At 39.7% G+C, this 18,832-nt stretch overlaps 3 protein-coding genes and 1 long non-coding RNA gene across 5 annotated transcripts; 3 read left to right on the top strand and 1 right to left on the bottom strand.

Moving 5' to 3' along the window:
* Positions 1–3,127: 3,127 nt before the first annotated feature.
* Positions 3,128–7,165, bottom strand: rbis (ribosomal biogenesis factor). Of its 2 annotated transcripts, none has more exons than XM_035998081.1 (4): positions 6,512–6,641; positions 4,994–5,109; positions 4,795–4,911; positions 3,128–4,169 (listed from the first exon to the last, which is right to left on the bottom strand). In XM_035998081.1, exons 1-4 carry the CDS (start codon positions 6,630–6,632, stop codon positions 4,101–4,103), a joined length of 423 nt encoding a protein of 140 aa, XP_035853974.1. In that variant the 5' UTR covers positions 6,633–6,641; the 3' UTR covers positions 3,128–4,100. The 2 variants fall into 2 exon arrangements, with proteins under 2 accessions (XP_035853974.1, XP_035853975.1); XM_035998082.1 differs by lacking the exon at positions 6,512–6,641 and adding an exon at positions 6,980–7,165 and having other exon boundaries at positions 3,176–4,169.
* On the top strand, positions 6,703–8,114 carry rad51b (RAD51 paralog B). Its single transcript, XM_031297746.2, has one exon. It carries the CDS (start codon positions 6,893–6,895, stop codon positions 7,961–7,963), a length of 1,071 nt encoding a protein of 356 aa, XP_031153606.1. The 5' UTR covers positions 6,703–6,892; the 3' UTR covers positions 7,964–8,114.
* Positions 8,115–9,645: 1,531 nt separating this feature from the next.
* LOC116048581 (carbonic anhydrase 1) lies at positions 9,646–16,588 on the top strand. The gene is made up of 7 exons (XM_031297748.2): positions 9,646–9,826; positions 10,087–10,284; positions 12,226–12,344; positions 12,840–12,932; positions 13,059–13,121; positions 13,217–13,372; positions 15,094–16,588. The coding sequence occupies exons 1-7, from the start codon at positions 9,799–9,801 to the stop codon at positions 15,211–15,213; spliced, it is 777 nt and encodes a 258-aa protein (XP_031153608.1). The 5' UTR covers positions 9,646–9,798; the 3' UTR covers positions 15,214–16,588.
* Positions 16,589–17,017: 429 nt separating this feature from the next.
* On the top strand, positions 17,018–18,563 carry LOC118494344. The gene is made up of 2 exons (XR_004896470.1): positions 17,018–18,310; positions 18,439–18,563. It is a non-coding gene; the product is annotated as an uncharacterized LOC118494344 (long non-coding RNA).
* The last annotated feature ends 269 nt before the right edge of the window (positions 18,564–18,832 follow it).

Raw genomic sequence — 18,832 nt, forward strand, 5'->3', positions numbered from 1 at the left:
ACGAGATAAGTCCGCAGGCGTGAGAGCGTGAGGAGAATTTCAGGACATTGCTCCACTGGACTCAGGTCTGAATAGCAACTTTAATCATAATTTGAATCTTGGCTGTCTCACTTGTTGGCAAAATGCCTTTTAAGACATTAAAAGGGGAGATTCGAAAGACTACTGTAGGAAAAGGGCATTTTTTTTATGACAAAATGTGTTTCAGTAAAGAGAATTTTATGAGTAAATTTACATTAACATATATCCTTTTCAGGCACATTTATCAGACTTTTACCCTATGCTGCAGAGTGAGACATTATTTTGTTTAATAGCCATGCCAAGATACCGTTTCACATTTCATCATGACTTGTAATATACTTTGAATGCCATGTTGACCTTTTCAAATATCATAATTCCACATGGCTTTCTTTCAAAGTCAGGGTTGATGTGCTTTGGATAGTTCACCATGTTCTCTTTTTACAAAGCAAAGCTGTCATAAAAGCATTCATCATTGGAGCGCATATTCCATTAAGACATTAAAGCTGACAATATGCCCTTGCCCCCTACGGCATTCGTAAAAAGTGGAATAGGAAGAAGATCAGAGACGTGTATATCACCATCAAGACTTTAAAAAAACACTGGCGTCTGGCTTGTGACAACTGCTGTGATCTGAAATGGCTGTGGAAAGCAAATCTGCATAGGCAAACACAAGCAGACAACACACACACACACACATGCACTTGCTGTGTCTGTCTGTGTCTCTTGCACCGACAAACGCAGTGATTCTTATTTCTGTCACAGGGAGAAGTGCAGGTGCTGTAACCTTTTGCTGCTAGTCCTGTCAGAGTGAAAAACCCAGCTGTGTGGTAGGAATGACATACTGCAAATAGGCCTTCAGCTTCTTATTGGCATTCAGAGAGCCTAACACTTTACTCACACACACACACACACACACACACACACACACACACACACACATATCCACTTCCTCGCTTGTCACCCTGCATATTGATAAGCCCCATCCAGAGCACCATCTTGTGGGCATTTCCAACTCTGGTGGTTGTCTAAAATGTCACTTTTGATTACATCCAATTAAGCAACTGACTAATGAAGTTCAATCAAAAGTGCCTGGTTTTTTTGTTGTTGTCTTAAGATGAAATTTTAATTATGAATCTAATTAATGAAAATCAATTCTCTATATGCTTTAAATATATATAATAAAATATGGCATCATTAGCATTGTTGTCTCCGTCTCTCCTTGGAACTTGGCTCAGTTGAAGTTGGATCAAAGTTAGAAGTTTAAAAGCAACAAGCAGAACTTATTATTTTTTATTTTAATTTTTTTTGCATGACTAACAGCACCAAAAATGACTAACAACACTCTTTGGCTGAGAAACACACAAACACACCCTCTCCCCCTGCACAGATCCAACTACCCCCTACCAGCTCATGAAGATTACATTCAAAATGCAATGTGTGCGTGTGCTGGCATGATATCTGTCTCCCCAGGGTGTGTAGCGGTGAAACCCCACCGCCTGTGCTGTGGTGCAGCCATCTGGATCACAGTGGGGAGCACCTGACACCTTAACACTGCATCTGCTACTCTACTCACCAATACTTTCCAACTGAAAACCTTTTCCTCTCTATTAGAAATAAACGTTTTAGCCCTAAAGGCGTTTATCTAATGCATTTCATACCAAATCTTCTCATATTTGTTGATTTCCTGTGATTCTGCTGTCGTTTCTTAGAACTTTTATTGATGCTACAGGAGTTAGATGCCCCTTTTTCAGCAGCTTTCTGCCTCATCCATTTACACATTGTGTAACACATCTGTAAAGCTCTAATCAGTATTTTTATATTAACAAAAGATCAAATTATTACTTTTAATGTAACAGGGGTTGTTCCTAGTGACAAACCCTCTTCAGCTTTACGAAGTGTTTTAGCATCTTTCAGCTCATTGTTTTTATGGTGCGCAACGTTAATATTTTGGTTCACTCTGACCGCTCTCATCAGCGTTGATTTCATGCACAGCACGGTAGCTGTTTTCATAGTGTAGCATTTAGCAGCTAAAGAGCCAGATACAAGGTACCCGCAGGTTTCCACAAGTTAAATTTAAGACTTTTTAAGACCTTTTTAACACCATTTAATACCAACTTCATGAACATGCTGGCAAACGTATGTGGGATATAATGTAATATCAGAAACGATTGTAGGTTATAAAAATAATTGTTTACCAATTACTTGAATTTAATGCATTTTATTGTAGTACTCGATAGCTTTGTGACAAAAACAATGCAGTTATTTCATCTTATGAAAGGACAATACAAATGTTAGACCTTTGTGAACGGAATGTAAGACTTTTAAGGCCTTATTTTTCAAAATTATATTTAAGACATTTTGAAGACTTTTAAGACTAAGGTACTCTGCAGATTATATTCTTCAGCAGGTGGTAGAGACCAAAAACAGAGCTAAAGAGAGTGAATATTGGAGTTATATTAATCAGGTGGACACAAACATGTCTCACTCTAAAAAGGACAGTGTTGCTCCGTGACTGCTGAATGTGTAAGTAAGCAACTGTTTTCTAACAAGTTAATCATATCGACTCTAATAGTGATATTAATGTCAGTGATGTGTTGCTGCAAAGTAATCAAAATAATTAGTTATTGCAGGTTAAAGCTTTTCAGTACAACTACCTCCACTGAATAATAAATCTTCATTCAAGTCTTCTCCACCTTGAAAATCTTCTTTGCTTATTTATGCCAACATGCGTTGGTTTGTTTACCAGCCTGACTCATGCCTTCATCTTGCTCCAGACTTATTGACTAACTAGCTCAGCCAGAGGTCGCCATGAAGACAAGAATTCAGCTGGGCCCGGGTTCACCCGTGCCCTCTGATGTCAAGTTTCTACAACAGGATGCAGCCGCAGCATACTGATAACTGCCTGCTGGCCGAGCCGAAAAAATCTATACTTCATCTTCAGGTGCAGTCCTAATAGAAATGACAGTGTGAAGCCTCTGCAATAGCGCTTGTACTTAACAGTGGTGGACGGAATATTAGAAACGCCTGACACTATGATTCAGTCCAGTACAGCAAGACTACAAACTACAGCCTCAAACTGAGTTCGATCAATGCCTCTCTGAAATGAACATTACAGTATACTATTTAATGATGCTACATATGAGAGTTTGAGCTTATGTGAACTTCTACGTGCAATTTTAATGATTTCCAGGACAAATCTCTTTGGAACAACACACTTTCATCATTACAAACAGCAGTCACGACGATCTCCTTTGTGACTTAATTTACACTAAATCAGAGGAAGGAAAAGCATGGGGAAAAAAAGGTGCAAAAACCTTGAACTGGCTTGCAAAACAAAACTCAAAGAGTAGGATACAGTGCATATGGTTGTATCTTTCCTTTGAAAATGTTGTGTTTAATTACCTTTCATAAATCACCTTTAATTTCATGCAGATTCAGATGATGAAGACGCAGCCGCATCAACAGTTTAGTCAAGAAAACAGTTTACTGTCAAATCAATAGAAAATTAATTAGCGACTACTGTGTTAATTGATTCATTGTTTCAGCCTATTTTCAAGCAAAAATGCCAAATATTACCTGGTTCCAAGTATTTACTGATGTTCGTTTTTATATATGGTATTATATATAGTTAACAGAATACGTTTTTGTTAGGGACTGTTGGTTCTTTGTTATGATGGATATGTTTCACTAGTCTACAGTTAATCAAGGAAATAACCAGCAGCTTAATTAATAAGGAAAATAATCATTTGTTGCAGCCTAGAGAAAGCAAACATTTCTACACAAAATAATATTCATTAATAAAAACAAAAGAATCTCCTTTGTTCCTGAAACAATATCTCAGAGCACACGTTTGTCTTTCTTTGCATTGAATATACAAAATGTTTAGAATACACACACAAGGTTTTCCTATCATGCAGTAACCTCTTTTAATTTTCATCTTCTCTGCAGTCCTCATTTTGGCATGCAATGTCAAAATGCACTGGATGTAAACTGACTGACATGTCCAACATGGAGAGACATACAGTTCAGGTGGTCACTGTGTTTGTCCTTAGACTTTATGACAGCCCCGCCGTCATGGTCCATTATAGCTGAGAGAAGAGTTGAGCCGCATTGTCAACGTTTACAGATTCCTTTGGTGGCTCTCTGACAATCTAAAAAAAAAAAAAGACAAAACATAATTAGCATTAATTATATCAAAAGGATTAAAATGCTGGATGATATTGTCAAGTGCTCATAAAAAAAAGAATCAATGTATGTTCACTACAGGCTAAACACTGTATTGCTAACTCATGGAAGAGGGCACCTTCAGTGGGATTATGGTTTAGGAACCTCTCCAACTGCTTAGCCATGGAAAAACTAACATACGCCAACAAGGGGAAAATTCAGAGCTTCTACAAACTATGGGGACAATTTACTGAATACCTTGAGAATCATCTTCCCAGAAGTCTACCGAGTAACTGATTCATGCTACTGTATTGTTTCAAGTAAAAAGCAGGGTTTTATTTTTTTGAATATTTTCTTTTCCTTTCTCTTAAACATGGTTGTATGTGTGTGTGTATGTGTATATTTGTATAGGTGTGTACATGTACACGTGTATACTGTATGTAGACCCTGATATCCTGATAAGAGTTATGTGTATGGTAGGTTATTTATGTGGTGTTATGGTCTGTCAATTTTGAAAAAATTCCAATAAATATAATTTTCAGAAAAAAAAAAAAAAAAGAAAATGCTGGATGATAAACATGAGTTTTAAATGTCAATAATTTACACCTCTACCTGCGTTTGTTTCTTTGGTTCGGGAGCAACAGACTTTGAAATGCTCCTGACATCCCTCTGGACTTCTGTGAAGATTTGATTGAGGTTCTCCACCTTCTCATGTTTCACTGCATTGATCTGTGAAGCCACAAATGAAAGTACGCTAGAGCAGGTCCAACATATAAAAGATAAGAGAATACATGCAAAAAATAGATCTTACATGTTTGAGCGTTGTCGTGACAGGTTTCGCTTTGTTCTTAGGCTTCAAGTGCTTGTTTGCAACTTGAAAGACGTTCTTCTGCTTTTTCCCCTTTTGTTTATTCTTCCCCATGTTACCTACGGAGACAACACCAGTCAGCTTGGATAGGCGCATTGGATGATACTTCATTTCAATACCATAGCCTCTGTTTTATCCTTTGTTTGTTTTTTTTTTCCTTTACTGGTTTGCCCTAAAGTATTAGTTTCCACATTGATCACACAGGCTCACTACTCTAAAAAGGACAGATGTTGAGTTTTTTTCCCAGGCTCTCTACATGCCTCCTACACTCTGATTAGCAACACTTCTGTTTACATCAAAAGCTCGCTCCTTAAGACAGTGAGTGAATAAATTAGTATGAATAAATCATTCTGAATGTGGCATAAATTGAGGCCAAACACACCAATGTGTTTTCTGTTAAATTCACGACATTTTACATTGTCACAGCTGACCTTCTTGCAATTTCATACAGTGTCTAGACTCTTACCAAGAGTTGTGCCATAAACAAAACAAAGCCAGATCCCAGTTGTCTGACCGGTTATTTATTTGTAGGGTTGGTGGAAAAAGACCAGTGGCGGCTGCTGGTCTTTCAAAGAGGGGAAGCTCATTTTCAGCCTACATCATGAAAACTGTCCATTTATTACATTTGTCTTTTTAAAAGACATACATAAGCTGAGTTTTAGAAAAGCACCTTCCAAATGAATAGCCTACAATGCGCAAGCACTAATTGTAGTAGTATGACAATAGAGTACTAGCTTACATGTATATAGAACCTTTTATACAGTAAATGTAAATACAATCTAACGTGCTTTCATTAAAGGAAATCGGCCAACCAAATATAAAAAAGAAAACAAAATAGAGAGAATTTGTATTATTAACTAATCCTACAGTCAAATGCAGGTAGTTAAGTACAATTTTGAAGTACTTGTACTTTACGTGAGAATGAATGCTACTTTATACTTCTACTCCACTATATTTTGGAAACCAATATTGTACTTTTTACTCCACTACATGTATTTGACAACATTTGACCGTTTTAGATTAATACAAAATATAAAAATACAAATACATTCTGATGTATGGATTACTGATGCATTTCTTACAGATTATTGCATCACTATGTATAATCCAGTGATATAATATACTGTATATATAAGGGCCATTCTGCGTAATGAGTACTTTTGGTACTAGTAACGTTATAACGTTAGCTAGTTAAAAATGCTTATATACGTGTATATGTTAACATGAGTAAGATTTTGAATGCAGGACTTGTAACAGTATTTTATTATATTTTTACACTATGTACAAGATCTAAGTACTTCTTCCATCACTGGTTACGGCAACTAGACAACCTTTAAGTAATAAACCAGCGTTACATGTGAGACTACAGTTATTTTCGTCACCTTCTAGTGAAGATGACGAAAGCACGAAAACAGTGCGTTTATAGCGTAAGGACTTAACAATGAAAACTTAGAAACACACCGTAATTTAGGAGCTGATGTTTGGTGTTGATATCCTCACGTGCTCGATAGAACCATTGACATATGGGTGCCTTTTCTATCACGTCATCTGTTTGCGACAACTGTTGACACCGTTTTCCCATGTCCCGCCCATGGTCCCGCCCTGCGCTCCTTCTCTCACACTTCTGATTGGCTTACCTTGACATTCTTACCCTAACCCTAACCAATCCCACTCCTCTTGCCTAAACCTAACCAACCAGAGCAGCGAGTGCTAGCAAATCAGAGGGGGAGTAAGGCGGGTCATTCCTTCGCCATCATACATCCATGAGCATCCTAGGGGGGGGGAAAGAAACTCCGTTGTTGAAGTTGTCAAATGTCGAACCTGTTTTTTCCGTCTTAAAAAATGGCGACCAGAATACTAAAGCGAACCGGCGTATCACATGACATGTGTGAGCAACTCAAACGACATCAAATAGAAAGTTGCAAGGACCTATTGTCTCTGTCTGCTGTTGAAGTTATGCATGTTGCAGGGCTGAGCTACCAGAAGGCCTCAGTGCTGCTGCAGTCAGTGAGCAAAGCCGTTGCACCGCCAGTCACGACGGCTCTGGAGCTGTGGAAGCAACAGTCCTGTTTCTCCACGTCGTTGCCTGCTCTGGATAAACTTCTGAGAGGAGGCCTGCCCCGTGGGACCATCACAGAGGTCACAGGGCCCTCTGGTTGTGGGAAGACTCAGATGTGTTTGATGCTGAGTGTTTTGGCCACTCTGCCAAAGAGTGAGGGCGGCCTGGAGAGCAGTGTGATCTACATCGACACAGAGTCAGCTTTCTCTGCCGAGAGGCTGGTAGAGATCGCTCAGAGTCGGTTCCCAGACTACTTCAGCGGTAAGGAGAGAGTCCTTCAGATGGCCGGGCGGGTGCACCTCTTCAGGGAGCTCACCTGTCAAGATGTCCTCAACAGGCTGGATAGATTAGAAGAGGACATCATTTCAACCGGAGCGGGTCTCATCATCCTGGACTCTGTAGCCTCAGTGGTGAGAAAGGAGTTTGACACAACGCTGCCTGGCAACCTGATGCACCGCAGCAACCTGCTGGGTCACGAGGCCTCCACCCTGAAATACCTGGCCCACCAGTTCAACATACCTGTGGTACTCACCAACCAGATCACAACTCATGTGGGATCTGAGGTGGATTCTGGGTTTGTGACAGCGGCTCTGGGTAACACCTGGAGTCACAGTGTCAACACACGTCTTATTGTCCAGTATGTGGACGCACACCAGAGACAGATACTGATAGCTAAGTCACCCGTGGCCCCGTTTGCTGTGCTGAACTACACCATTGAGAAGCAGGGCATCTGTATAGATGGAGATGATAGTCGGGAGAGTTTGTATGAAGGCACAGATCCAGGCCTCCAGCCAATCAGGGTCCAGACTGGATTCAACTACAACTTGAACACATCTACAGACTGCACAGACTAAACACAGCTCACCTGTGGGTGGGTGTGTGTGTAGTGACACAGCTACTATTGTATTAAAGCCGATACATATTTCACCTTACCTGTTGTGTCTTTACTCTATCTAACATAAAACACCATCATTTTGAAGGACAACTTCATTGAGAAAACTACTTACTTCATTCCAGTCTTAACTTTTATTTAAAAAAAAAAGAAAAAGAAAAAGAAAATACATCTTTTATGTTCAATTTATCGTCATAAACCCCCAAAATATTACCCTGAATATTTGATTTCCAGTGAATAAAAGCAGAAAACACTTAGAAAACTTTTTGTTTTTGGACGTGGAGCCTTCAAAACGAAAGCACAGTAGTTTAAATCTGTTGCAAATAATGATTTTCTAACATTATCAAATTAATTTTGGCACCCCGTTTTGCGCCAAATTACACTATCGCCATACTGAAATTCATGGTACAGTAGGTCTATGAGTTGACATTATTAAAAGTTATCTTTGGAGAAATTACAGCATGACATTTGAATTACTGTATTGCAATATTACTTTAATTGGATTAAGATTAATTCATATTAATTTAGTTTCTGTTGGTTATGTTTATTATGCCTCAAACCTGCATGGAGAGAATAAAAAAAAAAAAACGCACCAAAAGCCTTGTAGTCCCATTGACCGACAGCAGGTGGCATCATAATACCATCACAGCTGTGTTCATCTCCGCATGTTTGATTTTCTGATCGGCTGAGCTATCATTGAACACTGAGCTGTTTTGGCCACAAGGGTGATGATCATCAATAGAAGGATGAATGGAATACTTGTCATGCCAATCACATAGGCATAGGCCTACCGGTATGTTACTAATATGTGATTATAATGTGTTGGTCAATTCTTTATTAGTAAACACGGAGTCATCAGTCCAAAGACACTAATTGTGTTTTTGATTAAAAGTGTGTTTTAATTGCCTATAGGAGATAACAAGTACTTCTTTTTTCTGCAAATAACATAACGTATGATTCCGTGCAGTATTTTTTGGATCAAAATAAGCTACAGTGTTAAAGCCAACATTAACAACTATTGTTACAATTGGTGTTACACTGTATTGATTATTACATTGTCATCAAATGTATAGTCTGTTTGTTTTACTCGTATTTAGTCGTGATACAACAAGTAGGCAACCTTGGAGTTTTCCGTTTTAGCGTGTTAGTATTATTATATATTCCCAAAGCAATTCTTTCTATAATGTCACACAGCTGTAGTTTGAAGGTGGCACTTAGCCTGCATACATTCGCGTAATTCACTGATATGACAAGTTAAACCTGTTGAATGAAAGGTGAGAATGTGGGAACTTTTTTCGAGGAATATTATCTTGCTCGTCTGTCGAGAGAGAGAGAGAGAGAGAGAGAGAGAGAGAGAGAGAGAGAGAGAGAGAGAGAGAGAGAGAGAGAGAGAGAGAGAGGGAGAGGGAGAGAGAGAGAGAGAGAGAGAGAAAGAGATGATTGATCCTAAGTGTTAGAGAGAGAGAGAGAGAGAGAGAGAGGGAGAGAGAGAGGGAGAGAGAGAGAGAGAGAGAGAGAGAGAGAGAGAGAGAGAGAGGGAGAGAGAGGGAGAGAGAGAGAGAGAGGGAGAGAGAGAGAGAGGGAGAGAGATGATTGATCCAAAGTGTTGCAACGTTGCGGCGCATCCAAACTCCTCCCGGTCATTGCGGACATCATGTCCGACACACACACCGCTCACAGGGGACCCTATATAAGGTCTGCAGCTGTCAGGTGGAGGACACTGGCTCCTTTGGGCTGACGGACGACTCGCTTTAGGGAATTACAGCTCTACATACTGATAGATCCAAAACTGTTACCATGTCTTGGGGATACGCAAAGAACAACGGTGAGGCGCTCATTGCAAGTACACGCTATAATGCAGAGGTGACATTAATGAGAGGGTATGTTAAAACCAGTCATTCCGTCAGGCAGTGAATGAATGGAAGGACAGAGAATGCACAGACATTTTTAATTCTGTACATTTGGGGGGGGGGGGGGGGCTTTTCTGACGCGCGTATGAAGCACATCCCCAAATGCGCAATTTGTTTCATTAAAAGCCTCAACTAATATTCCTATGATCACAATTTATTATCATACTGTTTTTAGGACCCGACAAATGGGCTGATAACTTCCCTATTGCCAATGGACCCCGCCAGTCTCCCATTGACATCGTCTCTGGTGCATCATCATACGACAAGGGGCTGAAGCCGCTCAGCCTGAAGTACGACCCGTCCACCTGCCTCGAAATCCTCAACAACGGACATTCCTTCCAAGTGACCTTCGCAGATGACACCGACAGCTCAAGTTAGTGTGACATTAATATTTGATGAACACAGGCGCTCAGTGGAGAGCCTGCACGGCTTGGTATCAACGCTCCAGAATCCGATTATGTGCATTGTAATATATCGTCTTAACCTGGAGAAAACACAATATCTTCTTATTTTTTAAATTATTATTCCAATATTTGTAGATATAATAAGAGGAGCTGAAAGAGTATTGTACCTGGGCTATTGTTTTGGTTTGGTTGCTAACAAAGACAATTAAGGTCCTGGTGATGATTCATAGGATGCAGTAACCTGCTAAATGCGGCATTCAGGTTTAATGCATGGCTCCTGTGTGTTAACAGCAGCTCTCCCAGTCTCCACCTTAAAGACTATAGAACTCAAGCATGTTAACATTTAACATATTATGTTAATATTTATGTGGATGCATGGGTAATTGCGCCCCAGTTTCCAGTAGCGCCAACAGGGATTTGACAATAATGATCCAACAGACAAACATTGATTTTTGTTTTTTTTATTAGATTATTTTGGGTTGTTTTTATTTTATTTTTTTACATGCATTTCGTTAATACAAATACATTTTGGTAAATAGGCTGCAAGGGCTTCATTAAATGCCAAGCACAAAGCATGCAGAGACTAATTGAATTGGTAATGTAACCCCGTGGTAAACCTTTCCCACGCCAACTCTTTTCTGCTGCTTGTGAGGTCAAAAGCGCAACAAAGAAACCAAGGTTAGGCTACTCTGAGTCAAACAAACTCTGGCTCGGTTCACTATCAATGCGCCAAATGTGCGTGGAAGTGAGATACTATAAAAATGAAGCTTAACTGTTTGTTTGTTTTCCTCTTTTGTTTAATTGCATTTATTCATATAAGATTGTAAAAATATTTTATTTCAGTAAGAGACCAGAAAAAGGATTTAGGATTTGGAGGATTTTGGATTGGTTGTTCTTTAGCTGATCTGATAAAGTATAGGCTAATAAAGAATATGCTTACATTACCAACACAATGATGGATTATTTCTGGTGGACATTTATCAAGATGAAAAAAAAACAAAAGACCTTCTGCTAAGAATGAGCTAGATGAGTTAGAGCATCTTAATCTTTCCTTGCTATTTCACTTGTTTTCCACCCTGCCCTTCTAAATAAAGGACAATCTGACGCTGTCATCGTCATGCATCATGTGTGTGTGTGTGTGTGTGTGTGTGTGTGTGTGTGTGTGTGTGTGTGTGTGTGTGTGTGTGTGTGTGTGTGTGTGTGTGTGCAGTGGAAAAGATGAATACCACACAGCCTCTTTATTTTTGTATTTTTTCAGTAATGCCTTTAACTCCCACACATCTCTCAAATTCTTCAAGATCAGTTCTGCACCTTTTTAATCTTTTGATGCTGACTACTGAGAAACAAATATCCTGTGTGTGTGTGTGTGTGTGTGTGTGTGTGTGTGTGTGTGTGTGTGTGTGTGTGTGTGTGTGTGTGTGTGTGTGTGTGTGTGTGTGTGTGTGTGTGTGTGTGTGTGTGTGTGTGTGTGTGTGTGTGTGTCTCAGCTTTTCGTAACATTGCACCAGAAATACAGTCATCCGCTACAGATTGAGCTACTTTGTATTCTGCAAATAGATACATTATGTAACACTGGAAGACGGTTTGATGTTAACAATACCTGGACATCATTTCGGACTGAGTGTAACCCGCAGTTTGACTGGAGCTTACACAACAGGAACTGAGTCTGCTTCCATTAAATAGGAAATCTACCACAGTGACACAAGTGTGTACGTATAGATCTTATTCAGCTTTTTAACCTGTTCTTTGTGTGTTCTGATCAGAAAAATATTATCTCCCAGTAGGTTGTTTGAAACTTGGCCATGAATCACTGTTATCTTTTTTATAACAAGGTGTCATCATGGCTGACTGCAGCACTACCCACAACTGGTGTGGGATGAACTGATGGGAGATTTGTGTTTGTTCTGCAGCTCTGAAAGACGGCCCCATCTCAGGGACCTACAGGCTCAAGCAGTTTCATTTCCACTGGGGAGCTTCTGATGACAAGGGCTCCGAACATACTGTGAACGGGACCAAGTATCCTGCTGAGGTACAGATGCTCTGAGCCATGATGCTGATCATCATACTCAGAAAGCTTTAGTTTCTAACAGATTGAGGTTGACATACAGTAAGTGTCTCTGTTGTCTCTGTTAATTCTGTTTGTATAAGTAAACCTCAATCTGTGAGCGAATGAATGTGGTTGTTCTCCTTAAATAAATACACTTTTCTTACATTCTTTAAAAAAAGTTTCCAAAATGTTGAGAAAAGTTGTCTTACAGCATTTTGTTTTTATTGTGTTGTGATGATCAAATAGCATTTTTATAGCAAAATAAACTTTTTAAAAAATCCATCCATCCCATCTGCTTTTCAGTTCAATATCTACTGTTAGATAAAAAAAGTGTATTTAAGTAAATGAATTGCATGAAAGGTCCAGTTACCAGATCAGAAATTATAGGATTTCCACGGTTCTGAAAATGGATCATTAAAAAAAAGATTACTTCTGAAGGGCTTTGTTTTTTTATGTATTTGTTTCATTTATTCCCAGCTCCATCTGGTGCACTGGAACACCAAATACGCAAGTTTTGGTGAGGCTGCTAGCAAGCCTGATGGGCTTGCTGTTGTTGGAGTATTCCTGAAGGTCAGTAGCAACAATTAAAGCATGTTGTTCAGTATTGGTGCAATCAGCATAACACACTTTTACTGCAATGGATGGCACTGTTTGCTGATGATGATATAATTAACCTTCAACATTATTATATTTCAGATTGGTGGTCAAAATGCCAGTCTTCAGAAGATTATTGACGCCTTCAATGCTATCAAGGCCAAAGTATGTTTCTATAAAAACCACATTCTCTTGCATTTAATGATTTATGATAAGGTATTTAACTGACCTTCTCCTGACCATTTCTTTATTGTTTTCAGGGCCAGCAGACCACTTTTGCTGGCTTTGACCCTTCTACCTTGCTCCCTGGTTGCCTAGACTACTGGACATATGATGGCTCCCTGACCACACCTCCTCTGCTGGAGAGCGTTACCTGGATTGTCTGCAAAGAGCCAATCAGTGTCAGCGCTGACCAGGTATGGCTAGCTCACAGCATCCATTCAGCGGTAGCGAGAGAGTTGGCTCAGCCCACGGTCTAGAATAACCCTGTCTGAAAACCCTCTCTCACACTACAGTCGAAATCAAGGGCTTGATTGTTCAGTGATCAGCTGCACGGCTGAACTGACAAGAAAAAAACTTTGTTATGGGAGGACAGGCAATACAGGAGCCTATTTCACTTTCAAGATGAAAAAAAAACCCCACAGAGAGACTGGGGGCAAACAAGGGTTCACATAGATGCTGTTGCTTTACCACAGTATTTCTGTTTCAGTATGTTGTGAGTAAACAGGAAATGTCCACCCATGACATGCACCACATTCTGTACTGTAAGAGACGTAGCTGCAGTCAGTGTGTGATTCCACCCATAACTGAGTAAACACAGTAGACATCATGCCTGCATTTGCTAAGTATTTACTCTCACAATTACCCCTAATCCTACCACTGCAGTACCAAAGTGGATATTTGATTTCTAACCACCCGTTAATCTGAACTAACAGCCCCTCTAGACCGGTTGGAGTCTTTAGGCCTGCTCAAATGTTTATTTCATGGCGGCGAGTAGGTGTTTCAAAGGTAAACATGTGAGATGTGTTGACATAACCTTCAGACTTGGTGCCATATAAGGTCAGCAGATAATTGCATATAAGTCATTGATTAATGGTTTCTAATCAGGTAAGAAGCTGAATCATTTTGTCCCAGTAGAGAATAGTTACCCAATCTACACATTATACTCATGTGGCTGAAGAAGTATGAATACCAATTCATTAACCAGAGTTAATGATAACTCTCTTAAATAGGTCATCTGACACCATGCTGTAGCAGCTGACCTGTTTTTCTTGCCATGCCTGACTGAAATATTTTGTTTGTATTTTTGTTATATACCACTGTCATGTTTCTACGGTAAATATGAAGCTAACACCAGCAGCTGGTTATCTTAACTTAGGATAAAGACTAGAAACAGCTGTTTCTTCACTGAAAATAGATTTTTAGTACAAAACATGTATATGATGCATGTAAGAAATATGATGCATCATCATAGATTATGTAAAATTCTGAATGCAAGATTTTGACATTTAATGACCTATGCGCGGCACTGTAGTGTTGCTACTTTTACTTGAATGAGTAATTTTGGGAAATACGCTTATTCGCAATCTTGCCAAGAGTTAGACAAGATGATCGATACCACTCTTGTCTTTATGCTAAATATGACGCTACAGCCAGGAGGCAACTAGCATAATCTTAGCATAAAGACTGGAATCAGTAAATAACCACAATTTTTAGTTTTTACACTTCAGTTTTTGTACAGATTAAACTAAGGAGATATAACATTTTAATTGGTGAGCTTTAGATGTGCTGGTAGGCTAAATTAGTTACCTTTGGACAGAGACACGCTAGCTGTTCCTTCCTGTTAACACTCTTTATGCTAAGCTAAGCTAAGCGGCTGCTAGCTGTAGCTTTACATTCAGTGTACAGACATGAGTGGTATCGATCTTCTCATATAAATCTCGGCAAGGAAGTGCATGAGCTTATTTCCCAAAATGTCAAACTATTCCTTTAAGCATCAACAACTAGTACAAGACTCCTGAATTGAAATAAATTGAAGTCAGTGACTCAGCGGTGAGACTAGTGATGTGTTTGCTGAGTGACAGTCACAGGAGGTCAGCAGCAATGACTAACGCGACCGTCTTCTCCCTTTCCACAGATGGCCAAATTCCGCAGCCTGCTCTTCTCCGCTAAGGGTGAGGCAGAGTGCTGCATGGTGGACAACTACCGCCCTCCCCAGCCTCTCAAGGGTCGCTCTGTCCGTGCTTCCTTCCAATAATACCCCCTTCAGCCCTTTCTGTCCTGTTGACCTCTCCTCCTCCCCCTCCCTTTAGTCAGAGTCACCGCTCTTTGCAGTGAGCCACAAAGCACACATATCTCTCTCCATCCAATTTTGAAAAGAAAAGAAATGAAATTCCTGTGACCCATTGCTTTTGACGCTGGACAGTCTATAAACGAGAGTAGCACTTGCAGGATTCACTTCTCTGTTTCTATGTGTGTAATAAGCCAGCAAAGATGCCCTATCATAATTTATTCTATAAGACAAGCTGCATCTGGTGCCAATGTTTTCAGAGACATTACACGGGTGTGTGTACGTCTTCTTTGTGTCAAAATGGTGCTTTCGAGCCAGCAGAATGCAGAAACCACAAGCTAGTTGCAGTAGGCAGGGGGGGAGGATGAAACTACATCACCATCTGTGAGGAGGGTAAGGTGCAGATAAAAAAAGATGCACACACAGACAAATGACAAGACACATACAATCCCGTTGCCAGTCTGCCTGTAATCTCTGACTGACTGCCAGCCTCTGCATCACAGCAGCTTAATGAAACGCTGCAGCCGCCTCCATCACAACCGATTGACTCAGAAAATCCCCCTCTGGCACACATACACACACACACAACATGGCACGCACAGTCTCATGCAGACACAATGCCTATAGGCGCTGACCTGCTTATTGATTTGAATTCAGTGTACAGCAGCAAAGGGCACGAGGACAGGCTGCTGCTAGTGCTAGATACTGAATATCATGACAATGGCTTATTTCTGTATTTACAGCCTAATCTTTAAATCTTTCATGTTTAATTTTATTCCATGTTGTGTGTTCTTTGTATTTTGGATTATGTCTTTGTTTTTGTAGCTTCCTATCTTGTGCAAAATAAGTCTTAAGTGATTCCTAAATTATGTTTTGTAACCAAAATCTGCATTTTTGCAGATTCCCTGATAATATAGCAATAGAGAGGAATTATCCTCCTGTTCAAAATGAAATGTGATGTGTAAAGAAAATCCCTTCATGTGTTGTTTTGAAACCCCTTTGTGTCGAGTGTGGGCTAAGCCATAGTGGCTAATGCACAAAGCCAAGGAATAAATTACCCTGCCAAGGAAGCCTAGTAAGAAAAGAACCTGTCAACAGATCAGATTATAGTGTTAGCCTGGTGTCATGCCCTGTAAAGGAGCAAAATTAACAAAAGACCTCTGGTTTTAGCCCTATACACAATGAGACAATAAAAAAGCTTGGCAAAAAGAAAGATTGTAATTAACATAAAGAAAACGCCTTATGCCAATCATTTTTCGAGCCGTCCCATGAGTATGCGTTGTTGTCATTCTATTTTGGAAATGGACATTTTACTAGTTAAATAAAAACATTTTATGACTAACAAGTGTGAAGTGCTTCTTTCTGTACAATTGAGCAAATCCTCCATATCAGTTGCTGGATAATGATGTTTTATTGCCTATCACCTTTTTGAGTTCCATACATTTTGGACCCCAGGAAGACTAGCTGGTCGTGTAGGCGTCAGCTAATGATGTTCCTTATAATAAACTAAACTATACATTATATAATGGTGTATTCACATGCTTGTCAGATAGTCCCATTTCCTGAGTTGGGAAATCGTTCTGCCGACTTTGGTGTGTTTTTGAGCTTTAAGTCAATGTGGCAACAACAAAGAAGAGGGTTTTATTTTATTGCTCTGAGCGTCAAGTTGATAGCTGTTTCCAATACTTATTTCTAATTTGAAGCTTTATATTATTGATTTTGTCCCAGACTTGTTGCTGCACCGGTACATTCCCTAAAACTTAATAATTAATAACTTTTCAAATGACATATTACAAATCACATGTGAGGAAATAATTGATATGCAATACATGAATTGATGAATTTTTTTTACCTTCAACCCAATATTTTCGTCTGCCACGTTACTGTGTAATATGATGTCAACTCAGCAAATTGAGTAACAACATTTTTGCAGACTTTCCGAGTTGTTGTTCCAACTCAAGGGGGGCGTTCATGTGATTTTTCCTAGTCGGGAACTAATTTTTCCGATTATTCCGACACCTCTTGCAGCATATGTCAATGTCTTCTCTGGCATGCAGACTGTAGGCTGGTGTAAATTCCCTTTAGTGACTCAATTTTCACCTGCCAACACCTAAAAACAGGATTAGAATCACACAATCCCAAATGACATGCTGGTCAAAACTGATGTATAACATGATTTCATTTTGTATCCTACATCTAAATATTTTCACTTCATCTGCACCAGTTTTCTGCTGAATAATTTGCAAATTAAGGAATGTACCAAAGAGACAGCTTGTTGAACACCCAATTTACAGTAGAGAAATTTACCTTTTAAAAGTCTCCAAAGATGGACTAGATCAAACATACTGGAAGTGCATGTTGTGGTGAAGTGACTGACTAACGAAGAAGTTAGATTTTAATCAAACTTCCTGTGCACTTTTGCAAGTGGCTGTGAGTGTGCAATGTGCAGTGCTGAAGGAAGTATTGATCCTTTCGTAAAAGTATTGTTTGACATTTTGGAAAATAGGCTTATTTACTTTCTTAGTAAGATGAGAAGGCAACACAGTTCTCAGTCTCATCTCAGTTAAATATGAATGGTTAGCTTAGCCTAGCATAAAGACTGGAAACAGGGGGAAACAGCTAGCCTGGATATGTCCAAAGGTAACATAGTCCTCCTACCAGCATCTAAATACTCACTAATTAACATTGGTTGATTAATAAATGAACTTAAAATAACAAGTTGTGGTTGTACTGCTTCCAGTCTTATGCTAAGCTATCCTGGCGACAGCTTCATATTTAACAGACAGACGGAGAAAACAGGTTTGTAATGAAGTAGAAATATAGAATATTAAATTTGTTGTTGGGATTTGCTGTATTTTCCCTGCTCCTCTTGTTTGTCTCCCCCACTGTTTGTCTCTCCTGTCTGTGTTCTGTGAGGCTGGGCATGGCTATTCCAATTCCATTCACCTGCCTGTTCACTCAACCACCTGGAAACCCTCAACACTGATTGCCATCTACTCCTACTGCAGTATTTAAACCGGTCTCCCACTCCACTCTTCGCCAGTTTGTCATTATAACCTCAGTGGTAACGTTCGGCTTCTATCCTGCTAGACTGTTTGCTTGCTGTTTTTGCATCCTACTTACCTGTCCCTTTTTTGATCTGTTTTTGCTCTCAGCCCTCCCACGCTTCACCTGCCTGCTGGCCTCGCCCAGCCTCAACCTGTCGACCACAATCTGCATCCTGACCACCACTCTCCACCCCGGCTGCCTGTCTCCACACCCAGCTTCCATTTTTGAGTCTACTTTTTGTTTTGTTTTGCAATAAACAATTTAAAGGAGTCTGCATTGTGGATTCAGTTCTGTTTGAAAGTGCAAGCTTAACAAAAGTAAAGTTATCTAGTAAAATCTACTTTAGTAGCACTTTAATAAATATACTTTTACTTAACACCATTGGCCTTATGTGTAGCTATGTCAGAAATAGTAGCTCCAGTTCTTGGATTTTGTGAGTACTTGTGAAAATACTTGCCAAAAATAAAACTGCCTATGGTCCAAAGCACTGCACCCTCAGCATTGGGAAAGGAGCTGCTACCTAATCCTAAACTATATG

The sequence above is a fragment of the Sander lucioperca genome, chromosome 23 (genome assembly GCF_008315115.2).
Source record: "Sander lucioperca isolate FBNREF2018 chromosome 23, SLUC_FBN_1.2, whole genome shotgun sequence".
NCBI classification, from domain to species: Eukaryota; Metazoa; Chordata; class Actinopteri; order Perciformes; family Percidae; genus Sander; species Sander lucioperca.

Bases quoted from the DNA above. Each gene is read 5' to 3' on its own strand.
- rbis (XM_035998081.1), bottom strand. From the start codon at position 6,632: ATGGGAAAACGGTGTCAACAGTTGTCGCAAACAGATGACGTGATAGAA. The intron at 5,110-6,511 runs GTGTGTTTCTAA...TTGTCTCCGTAG, and splicing joins ACATCAGCTCCTAAATTACG to GTAACATGGGGAAGAATAAA. The intron at 4,912-4,993 runs GTAAGATCTATT...GTGGCTTCACAG, and splicing joins TCACGACAACGCTCAAACAT to ATCAATGCAGTGAAACATGA.
- rad51b (XM_031297746.2), top strand. From the start codon at position 6,893: ATGGCGACCAGAATACTAAAGCGAACCGGCGTATCACATGACATGTGT.
- LOC116048581 (XM_031297748.2), top strand. From the start codon at position 9,799: ATGTCTTGGGGATACGCAAAGAACAACG. The intron at 10,285-12,225 runs GTTAGTGTGACA...TTTGTTCTGCAG, and splicing joins AGATGACACCGACAGCTCAA to CTCTGAAAGACGGCCCCATC. The intron at 13,122-13,216 runs GTATGTTTCTAT...TATTGTTTTCAG, and splicing joins TCAATGCTATCAAGGCCAAA to GGCCAGCAGACCACTTTTGC.